Consider the following 14,494-nt stretch of genomic DNA (forward strand, 5'->3'; position numbering starts at 1 on the left):
CATTGCAAGAGCCACAACTCGCAGTTGCTATTGATTGTGGCATGTAAGGGGTTAAACTGCCAGGATCTGAGGTTTCTGCCCTCCTGGCAGTTACAGCAGGAGCCCCGCTGTCAGTAGTCCGCTAAGCCACTGCTTTAAAAGAATGCATGTGCAGGTTTAAAGCCCATTGGTGAGGTCAGTAAAAACCCCACTGAGGGGTTAGAGATCAAGGGGTGCTGGGTGCTCAGGACCTATCCCATTGCAGACCTCAGGTCTCCCCAGGTTCTTCTTCTCTGCTGCCCATATTTCGGTTTCCAGACTTCATAAAACCTGGAAATTGCACTGAGAACCAAAATCCAACTTCCGTAGAAGAGGAAAACAGAACTAATGAAGTAACGAGGTGAAGAAATCCTCCTGGGGCAGCCATAACCTGACCAGAGATGGGCGCAGCTGAGATGTCGCAGGAGGTGCCACCGCCTCTTCCTGAATGAGCAGCTCAGGTGGCGGGTTCTTCTTTTATGTGTTTTTAGTTTATTTTTGGATGTTTTTGTAAAAGTGTTTGGTTTTTTAAACTTTCTTCTCGTTCTCGGCGCTCGCACAGACCGTCCAGCTTGCCAGGAACTTCCTGCTCTGTATGTCAGCCAGATGTGCTGCAGCTGACAGTGTGGTGGCTGCGCAGAGCGGAGCAGTCAGCCGCCAGAGAGGACGCCGCCAGCAATGAGCAGGCAGGAGCCCACAGAGAAGGTGAGAGGGGCAGCGCAGGGGTGGCAGGCTGCAGGTGGGGGGATGATCGAGACTGCCAGGATGATGTCCTAACTGGAGATTGGCGGATCACAAGACAATCTCCCAATATTCTAAAGAGTCTGTGTATAAATATATAGAAGCTCTTGGGCCCCTGTGCAAAATCTGCTATACGCCCCCTGTCTGCCATGTGCCATTTATAATACCTGCCTGTGATAGAAGGGTCTTTGGACCCCTGAAGGCCTCAGCGCCTGATAGCAACTACTGTCCTACCTTTCCTGGTTGTTTTTTTTTCTTTTCTCCAGTTTAAAGTTGCAACAATTGTAGCAAATGTCACACAATTGATACATTTCTCACATTTTGAATATATCTAGAGATGTGCAGTATACCGCCTAGCTGCTGGATGGGATGGCCACAAATTTAGCAACATCTATCTATCTATCTATCTCTTAGATATTAGATAGATAGATAGATGAATATCTCACATCTATCTATCTCATATCTATCTCTCTATTTCTCTATCTATCTATCTATCTGATCTCTATGTATCTCTCCTATCTATCTATCTATATATCTATCTATGGCCGCCTGCAGACGAGCGGGTCGGATCTGGCAGCGAGGATTCTCGCCGCGGGATCCGACCCGAGCGCCTGCAGGGACGAGTGCATACTCACCCGTGCCTGGCGGCCCCAGCTCTTTCATGTGCCAGCTGCCGGGCAGCCGAAGCATGCGCAGACCGGAGCCGGCGGCCGGGTTAGTGACGTTTCTGTGCACAGAAATAGGACATGCTGCGGTTTGTTTGCCGTGCGAGATTTTGTGCGACCATCTGCATAGGATTGCGTTTGTTAACGCAATCCTATGCAGGCTTTCAGTGGCGGAAATCCCGCGGGATTTCTGCCCGTGTGCAGGCGTCCTATCTAATATATATCTATCTAATATCTATCTATCCATCTATCTATCCTCATATCTATCTATCTATCTCATATTTATCTCATATCTATCTATCTATCCATCTATTTATCCTCATATCTATCTATCTATCTATCTATCTCCTATCTATCTATCTATCTATCTATCTATCTATCTATCTATCTCCTATCTATCTATCTATCTATCTATCTATCTATCTCATATCTATCTATCTATCTATCTATCTCCTATCTATCTCCTATCTATCTATCTATCTATCTATCTATCTATCTATCTATCTATCTATCTATCTATCTATCTATCTCCTATCTATCTATCTATCTCCTATCTATCTATCTATCTATCTCCTATCTATCTATCTATCTATCTATCTATCTCCTATCTATCTCCTATCTATCTATCTCCTATCTATCTATCTATCTATCTCCTATCTATCTATCTATCTCCTATCTATCTATCTATCTATCTATCTATCTATCTATCTATCTATCTATCTATCTATCTATCTATCTATCTATCTATCTCCTATCTATCTCCTATCTATCTATCTATCTCTCATATTTATCTCCTATCTATCTATCTCCTATCTATCTCCTATCTATCTATCTATCTCCTATCTATCTCCTATCTATCTATCTATCTCCTATCTATCTATCTCCTATCTATCTATCTCTCTCTCATATTTATCTCCTATCTATCTATCTCTCATATCTATCTAATCATATCCTCTTATTATCTATCCTGCTTCTTCTCTCTGTTGGTGGGAAGTTGGCTCGGAGTACACAGTAGATTCTTTTAGCCCAGCAATGGCTCATGCTGCAGACAGAGAATTTTGTCAGATGTTACGGTGTATAAAATATATTCAGTGTTTTCAGAAGCTACAGTGTATTACCGCATGTTATATATTAGTGGCGGGTCATGCTCCACATATTATATGACGTTACTTGTCTATCACATTAAACAACAGCTTCCAATTCTATCCATCCCATCATATCTGACTTGGATAGTCTGTAGGCCAGTCCTCTCCATGCTGCTCTATTCTCTATGGCTGCTTTTAATCCTCCTGATGTCCTACTTGATGGCGTCCGGCCAACGTGTCTTTTGTCTCCCTGATTCCGTTCACCACTGACCATTCCAAGTAGCATCGCTTTCTCCAGCAAAGTCGCCCTTATCACATGTCCAAAGTAAGTTGGTCTCTGTCTCATGATCTTGCCTTCCAGGGGCTCCTCTGGGTGGATGCAGTCTGGGACAGCTTTGTTGGTGACCCTCGCTGTCCAGGGGATTCGTAGACGTTTTCTCCAACAACAAAGCTCGAAAGCGTCTCACTTTCTTCTTTTAGCTCCAGAATTATCGTCTTCAGATGCTTCGCTGTCTCGGCAACCAGGGTTGTATCATCTGCGTATCTTAGATTACTGATGGTTCTTCCACCTATTTTTTCTAACCCCATACCCTGATCATTTCAGTCCAGCCGCCTCCTAATTACTTCCGCATAGAGGTTGAAAAGCAAAGGAGAGAAGGTGAATCCTTGTCTTCTGCCCTTTTAGATCTTGAACCATTCTGTATCCCCCACCTGGTTCTCACTGTGGCTTCTTGATTACTGTAGAGCAGTGTTTCCCGACTCCAGTCCTCATGGACCCCAACAGGCCATGTTTTCAGGATTTCCTCAGTATTGCCCAGGTGATGTAGTTCTTGTGAATGCCTAAGACCTTGCCACAGGTGTTCTTACTATAGGAGATCCTGAAAACATGACCTGTTGGGGTGTCTTGAGGACCAGAGTTGGGAAACACGGCTGTAGAGGGACTTGATCAACATGATGAGGTGTGCAGGTACTCCAACTGCCTCCAGTGCTTTCCAAAGCTTATCATGCTTATTCTTCCTGAAAACAAAAAAAGGGTCAGAGAACAGACTAGTATTAACTGCGGGGAAATACAAGGTGCCCAAACATTATAAGTGGGACACCAGCTGAAAGCACCGAGAACAAAGCAGCTGTTTGCATATACAGCTGCATTGTTCTCGGAGCTATCATATCAGTATCCCTCTCTGCCTGCTCTTTAGTAGCTAATTAGCTACTTAGAGTTATACAAAGATGATCGCTCAGCGATCATCGTTCTGTGTAAACAGGCTTTATTGTATTTCAGTCAATCCACAGCCTGAAATGACAGATAACAGGAAGCAATAGACTGCTTAAACCTTTCCAACAGTCAGCCCCTAATAAGGCTAAGGTGGCTAATAACAGGAAAAAATAGAATTAGGATGAAGAGGAGGCAGACTGCAGGGTCACTACCCCGTTATATCACAGCTATTTTTAATGTTGTCGTCATTTCTTCTGCTCACAGTCGGACTCGCCACATACTCATCCCAGCGGTTCTGGCCCTTGTTTTGTGCTAGGAGTGAATTTATGCTTTATTATGTGCAGACGTCAATAACACCATGTGGCGGAGATAGAAAGCAGCATAAACACTTGGCAGGAGTTGCCGCATCCAGACAGCGCCACTGCTATATAATGGAGAATCCGATCTGTCCTTACTAAAAGCTGTGATGTAACCAGAAGCAAAACCAGAAGTGTCATCTACAGAGGGCAGCATTATGGTAGTTATATTCTTGTACATAGGGGGCAGTATTATAGTAGTTATAGTCTTGTACATAGGGGGCAGTATTATAGTAGTTATATTCTTGTACATAGGGGCAGTATTATAGTAGTTATATTCTTGTACATAGGAGCAGTATTATAGTAGTTATAATCTTGTACATAGGGGGCAGTATTATAGTAGTTATATTCTTGTACATAGGGGGCAGTATTATAGTAGTTATATTCTTGTACATAGGGGGCAGTATTATAGTAGTTCTATTCTTGTACATAGGGGCAGTATTATAGTAGTTATATTCTTGTACATAGGGGGCAGTATTATAGTAGTTATATTCTTGTACATAGGGGGCAGTATTATAGTAGTTCTATTCTTGTACATAGGGGGGCAGTATTATAGTAGTTATATTCTTGCACATAGGGGGCAGTATTATAGTAGTTATATTCTTGTACATAGAGGGCAGTATTATAGTAGTTATATTCTTGTACATAGGGGGGCAGTATTATAGTAGTTATATTCTTGTACATAGGGGGGCAGTATTATAGTAGTTATATTCTTGTACATAGGTGGGCAGTATTATAGTAGTTATATTCTTGCACATAGGGGGCAGTATTATAGTAGTTATATTCTTGTACATAGGGGCAGTATTATAGTAGTTATATTCTTGTACATAGGGGGCAGTATTATAGTAGTTATATTCTTGTACATAGGGGGCAGTATTATAGTAGTTATATTCTTGTACATAGGAGCAGTATTATAGTAGTTATATTCTTGTACATAGGAGCAGTATTATAGTAGTTTTATTCTTGTACATAGGGGCAGTATTATAGCAGTTGTATTCTTGTACATAGGGGGCAGTATTATAGTAGTTATATTCTTGTACATAGTGGACAGTATTATAGTAGTTATATTCTTGCACATAGGAGGCAGTATTATAGTAGTTATATTCTTGTACATAGGGGCAGTATTATAGTAGTTATATTCTTGTACATAGGAGCAGTATTATAGTAGTTATATTCTTGTACATAGGGGGGCAGTATTATAGCAGTTATATTCTTGTACATAGGGGGCAGTATTATAGTAGTTATATTCTTGTACATAGGAGCAGTATTATAGTAGTTATATTCTTGTACATAGGAGCAGTATTATAGTAGTTATATTCTTGTACATAGGAGCAGTATTATAGTAGTTTTATTCTTGTACATACGAGGCAGTGTTATAGTAGTTATATTCTTGTACATAGGGGGCAGTATTATAGTAGTTATATTGTTGTACATAGAGGGCAGTATTATAGTAGTTATATTCTTGTACATAGGGGGCAGTATTATAGTAGTTATATTGTTGTACATAGAGGGCAGTATTATAGTAGTTATATTCTTGTACATAGGGGGGCAGTATTATAGTAGTTATATTCTTGTACATAGGGGGGCAGTATTATAGTAGTTATATTCTTGTACATAGGGGGGCAGTATTATAGTAGTTATATTCTTGTACATAGGGGGGCAGTATTATAGTAGTTATATTCTTGTACATAGGGGGGCAGTATTATAGTAGTTATATTCTTGTACATAGGGGGGCAGTATTATAGTAGTTATATTCTTGTACATAGGGGGCAGTATTATAGTAGTTATATTCTTGTATATAGGGGCAATATTATAGTAGTTATATTCTTGTACATAGGGGGCAGTATTATAGTAGTTATATTCTTGTACATAGAGGGCAGTATTATAGCAGTTATATTCTTGTACAAAGTTGGTAGTTTTAAAGTAGCGATAGAAATGTGCTCAGAGCAGCATTTCCTTCCTTCCTCTCCATTTTTGCAGCTGTATGTTCTACAGGGTACTCTCTTCTATCACCCGTATAATATTGTATTTTGAATCTGCACCTTGGGTGATCCTATATCTGCAATAGAACATGTTTCAATATTTAAGTTCACACCCAGTATGCATTGTGATGTATACTTCATGGTATCTACTGACATTTCCGTCTCCAGCATCTTTTTATTACTTTCAGAACCTCACACTTTAAAACCACAAAGTTTAGAAATACAGATATGTTGCTATCAGATACAGATGAGTGGTCTGCTTGTTCTCTATGATTATTGCATTCCGCCTTCTTTGGACCACACCTTTCTGTCATTTGGTGACTAGGTTATGACCGGCAATGCTCCCTGCGGTCATCTGATGGATCATTATCTTCTCTTGAACTGTAGATGGCACCACAGTCAGAGGCTTCTTCTATCTCTATAGGGTAATGTACCTATGAACTGAACTTGTAAGAGGCAGATGGTGCAGGTCCTCCCATATGCATAAAACAGGGATTAGCAGTGCAGCCAATACATTCCTCCAGGATTAGGAATATGGACTCGCGCTCGGATCTTCCCGCCTGCCAATGTCTGTGCTGTCACATTGTATTTTTATTTAGCAGCATAAACTGGTGACATCATCAGGAGTCTCACATTCTCACCCCGTCCTCCTTACACAACTAATGCAGTTGTTACAATGTATCAGTCCAGGGTGCACAGCAGCATGCTTTGTTACAATGTATCAGTACAGGTAACATGAATCAGTCTGATATCCAAGACAAGGGAGAGATCTGTGCTGTTCGGAGCTCATGGAGGATTGCCTACACTGATACATTGTAACAAATTCATTAGTTGTCTTTTATGTCTCTTCTGAGTTTACCCTGATGGGAAAGAATAGGCTGCTGTTGGGGGCTGGTTGGCAAATTTTGGCCTTTTTGGGCAAGCACATGGCACTGGCTCATGAGTAGAGGCCGATCCTAAAGGTGAGAACACATGCTGCAGACGACTGCACAAAGCCGAACTATGCTACGCGATTACTGCCAATATCGTGCAGCCCATAGGTGCCGTAGCTGGGTGTCATTTGGTGGTGTACAGCTAGTAGACTAAAGTCATCCAAACTGTTTACTTAGTAGTGATAGTGCCCCAAATGGCCCCTGAATGGTAATGGTGACCCCAAATGGCCCCTGAATGGTAATGGTGACCCCAAATGGCCCCTGAATGGTAATGGTGACCCCAAATAAATAATAATGCTGAATAATAATGCTTCCCAAGTGGGCCTTGAATAGTAATCTTAAGAGTCACCTTAGTAGTAATTGTGCCCCTAAGTGCACTCTGAATAATAATAATGCCCTACAATGACCCCTAGCTATTAATAGTGGCCCCTTAATAGTACTAGTGCCCCCAAGTCTCCCCTTAAAAGTACCATTATAGTGTCCCTATGTGCCCCTGCATATTAATAGTTTGTCCAAGTGACCCCTTAAAGGGGTTGTCCCGCGAAAGCAAGTGGGTCTATACACTTCTGTATGACCATATTAATGCACTTTGTAATGTACATCGTGCATTAATTATGAGCCATACAGAAGTTATTCACTTACCTGTTCCATTGCTAGCGTCCTCGTCTCCATGGTGCCGTCTAATTTTCAGCGTCTAATCGCCCGATTAGACGCGCTTACGCAGTCCGGTCTTTTTCTTTTCTGAATGGGGCCGCTCGTGCCGGAGAGCGGCTCCTCGTAGCTCCGCCCCGTCACGTGCCGATTCCAGCCAATCAGGAGGCTGGAATCGGCAATGGATCGCACAGAAGACCTGCGGTCCACCGAGGGTGAAGATCCCGGCGGCCATCTTCACCAGGTAAGTAAGAAGTCACCGGAGCGCGGGGATTCAGGTAAGCACTATCCGGTTTTCTTTTTTAACCCCTGCATCAGGTTTGTCTCACGCCGAACGGGGGGGCTATTGAAAAAAAAAAACCCGTTTCGGCGCGGGACAACCCCTTTAATAGTAATACTATCCCCAAGAGACCCTTTAATAGTAATATTGCCCAGAAGTTCCCCCTTAATAGTAATGGTACCCCCAAGTGCTCTTGCATAATAATAGTGCCCCTTAATAATATTAGTGCTCCAAGTGGTCTCTGAATAGTAGTAGTGTCCCCAAGTGGCCCCTTAGTAGTAATAATGCCCCCTACTGGAACCTGTTTAGTAATACTAAACAGGCCCACGTGCCTTCTAATAGTAATACTGCCCCCAAGTGTCATCTGCATAGTAATGGTGCTCTCAAGTGGTCCCTGAGTAGTAATAGTACTCCCAAGGGCCCCTTAATAGTAATAGTGTCCCCAAATGGCCCCATGGTGGTAATAGTATTCCAAAGTAGCCATTTAGACATAGTAGGCAAAAATTCGCAGCACTCCAGTGAATATATAAAAAGAATAGAAAAGCTTTGGACTTACTTTACGGGGGTGCCTCCCCATCGGCACCCCCAATCCCAGAGAGTGTGTAGTGTACTGTAGGTTTTCTGCAAGAAGAGAATTTCCAGAGTGTGCTGGTAGAAGGCTTCTCATGTAAGCCTTCCTCAAGCATGCCTTCTCAAAGACCCTTTAAAATTAATAGTACAACCAAGGGCCCCTTAATAGTAATAGATCTCCCAAGTGTTACCTTACTAATAATAGTGCTCCCAGTTGCCCCTACATAGCAATAGTGCCCCTTAATAGTAACACTGTCCGCAAGTGGTGTCTGAATAGTCATAGTACCTCCAAGTGGCTCCTTAGTAGTAATAGTGTTCCTAAGTGGCCCCTTAGTAGTAGTAGTGCCCACAAGTTTCCCCTTAATAGTAATAGTGCCCCCAATAAATGCCAAAAAAAAACTACACATGTACTTACCTGAACATGACGGACACAGAGTCCACTTCTGGCCCGATGTAGGTGGAGAAATGGAATGACATCATCACGCCGCCTGCATTGGGATGCTGGAAGCCCACCTCAGTCTCTCTGTGCTCTTGTAGGTTGCACGGCCGCTTGGCATTCTGACTTGCTCTGAGATGAAAGTGGCGGCAGCGGAAGTCCAAACAGCAGCACAGTGGATGCCGACAGTCAGAAGAGAAAAGCAAGCTGGCCCCAAAGACCTACCTGGGGCCTGGCCAGGGGGGTTCCTGTCTCCCTGCTCCCCGGCCCACCCCTGGTCGTAGTATACGTTACCCTCCTAATCTTTTGTTCCTACATGAGATGAGCGGTGCCCATACAGCAATGAGCTGGTACGCTACGCCAATTCAAACATGTCCATTTAAGGGCCGGGTATTTTGCTGACGATTAGGGCTTATGCACACGTCTGTATTTTTGGTGCCCGTGCTGTCCGTGTATTGCAGACAGCGCACTCCGCCATTATAGCCCTTTCGTCTACACACTAGCGCTTTTTCCCTCGGATCAATTTTTGAATGTATCGTGAGTAGAGATGAGCGAACGCGTTCGTCCGAGCTTGCTATTCGTGCGAATATTAGGGTGTTCGGGATGTTCGTTATTCGTAACGAACACCATGCGGTGTTCTGGTAAATTAAACTTTCTTCCCTGAGACGTTAGCGCTTTTTTTTGGCCAATATAAAGACAGGGAAGGCATTACAACTTCCCCCTGCAACGTTTAAGCCCTATACCACCCCCCTGCTGTGAGTGGCTGGGGAGATAAGGTGTCACCCGAGTATTGAAATCTGCCCCTCCCGCTGCTCGCTATGGATGCATTCTATATGCGCTCAATGGGGCCAGCGGCAGCAGCGCTGACCCCATTGAGAACATATAGAAGACAAATCCTTCTTCTCTGGCACAGCTGTAACAGCTGTAGCAGAGAAGAACGATGTTTGCCCATTGAATTCAATGGAACCGGCAATACAGCCGACTCCACTGAATGCAATGGGCTGCCGGCGATCGCAGGATGAATGGTCGGAAAGGGGTTAAATATATAACCCCTTTCCTGCAATTCATCCAGAAATGTGTTACACTAAAAATATATACCGGCGTATAAGGCGACGGGGCGTATAAGACGACCCCCCAACTGTCACCTTATACGCCGGTAATACAGTGGAGCAAAGAATAAAAAGCATTACTTACGTTTTTAGATGATCTGCGGCGCTCCTGCAGGCTGTCACTCCCTCCTGGTCCACGGCAGACAAGCTTTCTCCACGAAAGACTTTAAATCCCTGCCTCCAGAAGCACATGTGCCTTCAGCCAATCACAGCCAATGACAATGATGTCATTGAATGGCTGTGATTGGCTGTGTTTCTGGAGGCGGGGATTTCAAGGCTTGAAATCCCCGCCTCCAGAAACACAGCCAATCACAGCCATTCAATGACATCATTGTCATTGGCTGTGATTGGCTGAAGGCACATGTGCTTCTGGAGGCAGGGATTTAAAGTCTTTCGTGGAGAAAGCTTGTCTGCCGTGGACCAGGAGGGAGTGACAGCCTGCAGGAGCGCCGCAGATCATCTAAAAACGTAAGTAATGCTTTTTATTCTTTGCTCCACTGTATTACCGGCGTATAAGGTGACAGTTGGGGGGTCGTCTTATACGCCCCGTCGCCTTATACGCCGGTATATATTTTTAGTGTAACACATTTCTGGATGAATTGCAGGAAAGGGGTTATATATTTAACCCCTTTCCGACCATTCATCCTGCGATCGCCGGCAGCCCATTGCATTCAGTGGAGTCGGCTGTATTGCCGGTTCCATTGAATTCAATGGGCAAACATCGTTCTTCTCTGCTACAGCTGTTACAGCTGTGCCAGAGGAGGACGATCTTTATGCTGACAGTGGGGGGGGGGGGGGGGGGGCACTCTTGCCGCTATTGTGGCTTAATAGTGGGACCTGTGAACTTGAGATGCAGCCCACCATGTAGCCCCTCGCCTGCCCTATCCGTCACTGTGTCATTCCCATCACTTTCCTGAATTGCCCAGATTTTCACACATGAAAACCTTAGCGAGCATCGGCGAAATACAAAAATGTTCCGGTCGCCCATTGACTTCAATGGGGTTCGTTGTTCGAAACGAACCCTCGAGCATCACGGGAAGTTCGTTACGAATAACGAACACCCGAACATTTTGGTGTTCGCTCATCTCTAATCGTGAGCAAAAATCCTCCCTGCAATGTCCACTGCCTCTGCAGCCAATGGGCCGGCGCCATACGCTTACAGCCGGGGAGTGCGGCCTTAGGGCTTATTCACACGGGTGATTGGATTTTGTGGATTTTAAGGAAAATATGGTTGCTTTCCTTAAGAAGCAGCGCAAGACTTCTCCTGTGGTTGTTTGTGGTATTGCAGGTTGGCTCCAATGACATGAATAGGGCAGAGCTGTAATACCACCTGCATCCTGTGGGCAGGTGTGGCGTTATTTTAAGAAGGAAGCAGCCATGTTTTTCTAATCCCATGCAAGTCTATCAGATGAGTGTTGAAATTTTTCTGTAGTTCGGAAGCTGATAGAAAACAGATATTTCCCACAATATGAACCATATTCTCAACGCACTTTTCCAATGACTATCACAGTCACGTGTCCATGCGATCCGTGTGTCACAAAATCGTCCCAACCAGCTGAAGCCAGAACATTCATGTCAGTGAAACCCAATGAAATGTATTGGAACACAAGCAGGGGCTACAATCATCCCAAAACCTAAAATATCAGCTACCGCTTCTTGCAGTACCCCCTGAAGTACTGAGAGGGTGACCAGTCAGATGTGGGGCGAGGGTCTGACGCTGACAGTCCAAATCAGCTGAGTGAGTCGAGAGGAGCTAAACCTTTAAACAGTCCTGCATTGTCACTCGTCTTCTATAATTTTAAGGGTTCAGTCAATTCTGTATAGCCTTAGCCAGACGTTACCCAGGATCCCTCATGCTGTAGTGTCGTTCTGCTACCTGCTCAGCAGGATAAACGGGGCATCAACAAAACTCATGGTGGAGGATGCGGGCAGGAGGCCCATACCGAATTGACATGTGTTAAGGTGGCCATGTTGGCACAGGTGGTATTAAAGTCCGGGCCCTGGATGACAGGTGTAGTGTCCATGCCCTGGGGGTCTGAGATGCCCCAAATGCAGGCTGCTCGAGAGGTGACATCAACCTTATCTGATTTCACACCCTGATTCCGAGTTGCTGGCCGCACTCCTGCAGGTCGTAGCCTGACTTGTGTTTACCACATTATATCTTTGTGGTTAAGCAGCTCAGAAATGATGAGATGTGTGATGTTGTTGAGCGGTGAAGAGCAGAGCATTGTGGGAAATCGCCAGGAAACTAGGCAGCTTTGGGAGATGTAGTCACTTATCGGTGGTGCCATCTAGCAAAACACAAACTGCAGGGTGGAAATCCAGGTGCTCTAGTTACAAGTTGATTGTTGGGGGTCTTTATGATCGGACCCCTGTGATTGGCTGTAATCGCTGGAGGGGAACACACTAGACTAGCATTTTATCAGCTGAGTATCTACTCATTTCATTGACGGCCACTAGTGCTTCAGATCTGCAGTTCATCCCAAGGAACATCAGCAGAGCATAGGAGAATTTCATGGTTGGTAGAGGCCTCTGGGCAAAAGATTTGGTGATGGTTTCCCAGGCCAAGCTGAGGCTCTATCATAGCCACATATATGAGAGGGTGGCACGTGGCACTCCCAGCTCACCTTTCTGGGAGCTTTAGAGACACACAGCGACTTCCTAAAAGCTCCCAAACGCAGAAGAGGACAGTCAGCTGAACCCGTCCATTTTGCAAGGAACAAACGACTATCTTATGTGCGTGGCCATCTGATTCTCCCTTCACAGATAATGTTGGAGGACAGAAGGATGGGATACGTTGAATTACAACACCTGATCCTTTTGTACTAAAGGAGTCTGGAGGAGACAGAGGAGTCTGTAAGTGAAAGAAGTTTGGAGGACAGAGAAGGAGAAAGGAGTCTGGAGGAGGACAGAGGAATCTGAAGGTGGAGATAAAAGAGCCTAGAGAGGGAGCAAATAAGCCTGGAGGGACAGAGAAGTCTGGAGAACGAGGAAGTGGTCTGGAGGAGGACAGAGGTAGTTGGGTCAGGACAGAGGATTCTGAAGGCAGGAACAAAAGAGTGTGGAATGTGGGCAATGATATTTGGAAGGGAACATAATAGTCTTCAGGAGAAAGAAGTTTGGAGGACAGGAGAAGAAAGGAGTCTGAAGGAGGACAGATGAGTCTTGTAGAGAACAGAGGAATATAAAGGAGGAGAAAGGAGTCTGAAGGAACACAGAAATTTGGAGGAGGACAGAGGTGTCTGGGGGAGGGCAAAGGGGCGCAAAGGAGTCCAGAGTTGGACAAAGGGGTCTAAAGGAGGACAGAAGAGTCTGGACGAGGAGAAAGGAGTGTGAAGGAAAACAGAAGGTTCATAAGGGGGCAAAGGAGTCAGGAGATAGACAGTGGAGTCTAGAAGGAGAGAAAGGAGTATGAAGGAGGAAAAAGAATCTGAAGGAGGACAAAAGAGTCTGGAAAAGGAGTATGGAGGAGTACAGAGGTATCTCGTGGAGGACAGAGGAGTCTGAAGGTGGAGATAAGAGGCTTGAGCGGGAATCAAAGGAGTCTTGAGGGACAGAGGATTTTGAGGGATACAAAGAAGTGTCTTGATGGAACAGAGAATTCTGGAGAAGGGACAGAAGTGTCTAGAAGAGGGAAAAGGAGAGTGTCTCCTTCCCACTCCTCAGTTCTCTCCACAAAGGTGGACAGGAGAGTATAGTTAGGAGGGACACAGGAACCTGGAGGAAGACAGAGGAGCCTAGAGGAGGACAGAGGTATCTGGAAGGGGACAGAGGTGTCTGGCAGTGTCTAACCCCCCTCGCCCCATTCAGAAAACACACACTCGGCTCAGTATATGGGGAATCAGAGAAAATGTCTGTTGGAAGAATACTTTGCAATTAAAGGCGTACGGCCCCATTAGGCATAAATGGAGAAAGCCACATGCATGCGTTTTCAGCTCTTCTGCCCTGGTAAGTGTGTGGTGGAGATCCCCCACAGTCCAGCCCTCCACTGGTCTGAGAATACCACTTTCATTCCAGTGGATGCCAGCAGTCTTCTGGATTAGAGAACGGCACTTGACTTGAGTTGATACAAGCGGACCTTCAGAGCTGTAGTTCATCTCTATCCATCGCTGCTCACCAAATGACCTTCATTTTACTACGAAGCAATTATTTCACGTCTCTAAAGGTTGTTTTTCACTCTCTTAGAAGTTCACTTTTTGGATCTCCACCTAGGTGTAGCGCCACCATAGGCCACCAGGGAATCGTGCGGTTATCAGTTATCATACTTGGCATCGCTGCGCGGACGGGTTTCATACAATGAACTGATAAGGTCTCTTGATTTCATCCTGCTCCGTGTGTGGTGGTCATTTTCTGGAACCCCCTCTATTCTTGCCAGTTATCCCCCTGATGAGCAGCGCTCCACGACCACCTGAGGCCTGCAGATGGGAGAAGCTGCCTCTACCTTCAGGGGCTGGCG

General features: G+C 44.9%; 1 protein-coding gene across 2 annotated transcripts in view; it reads left to right on the forward strand.

Annotated features, from left to right (window-relative positions):
• Positions 1 to 580: 580 nt before the first annotated feature.
• Positions 581 to 14,494, forward strand: part of CASS4 (Cas scaffold protein family member 4) — an 81,378-nt gene continuing 67,464 nt past the window's right edge. Inside the window, exon 1 of one of the 2 annotated variants that reach the window (XM_066588184.1) lies at positions 581 to 723. In XM_066588184.1, the coding sequence (XP_066444281.1) occupies positions 697 to 723 (27 nt within the window). In that variant the 5' untranslated portion in view covers positions 581 to 696. The remainder of the gene's footprint in view (positions 724 to 14,494) is intronic. The other variant, XM_066588181.1, reaches the window with a different exon arrangement.

This window comes from Eleutherodactylus coqui, chromosome 13, assembly GCF_035609145.1.
Source record: "Eleutherodactylus coqui strain aEleCoq1 chromosome 13, aEleCoq1.hap1, whole genome shotgun sequence".
In the NCBI taxonomy this organism is placed as follows: domain Eukaryota; kingdom Metazoa; phylum Chordata; class Amphibia; order Anura; family Eleutherodactylidae; genus Eleutherodactylus; species Eleutherodactylus coqui.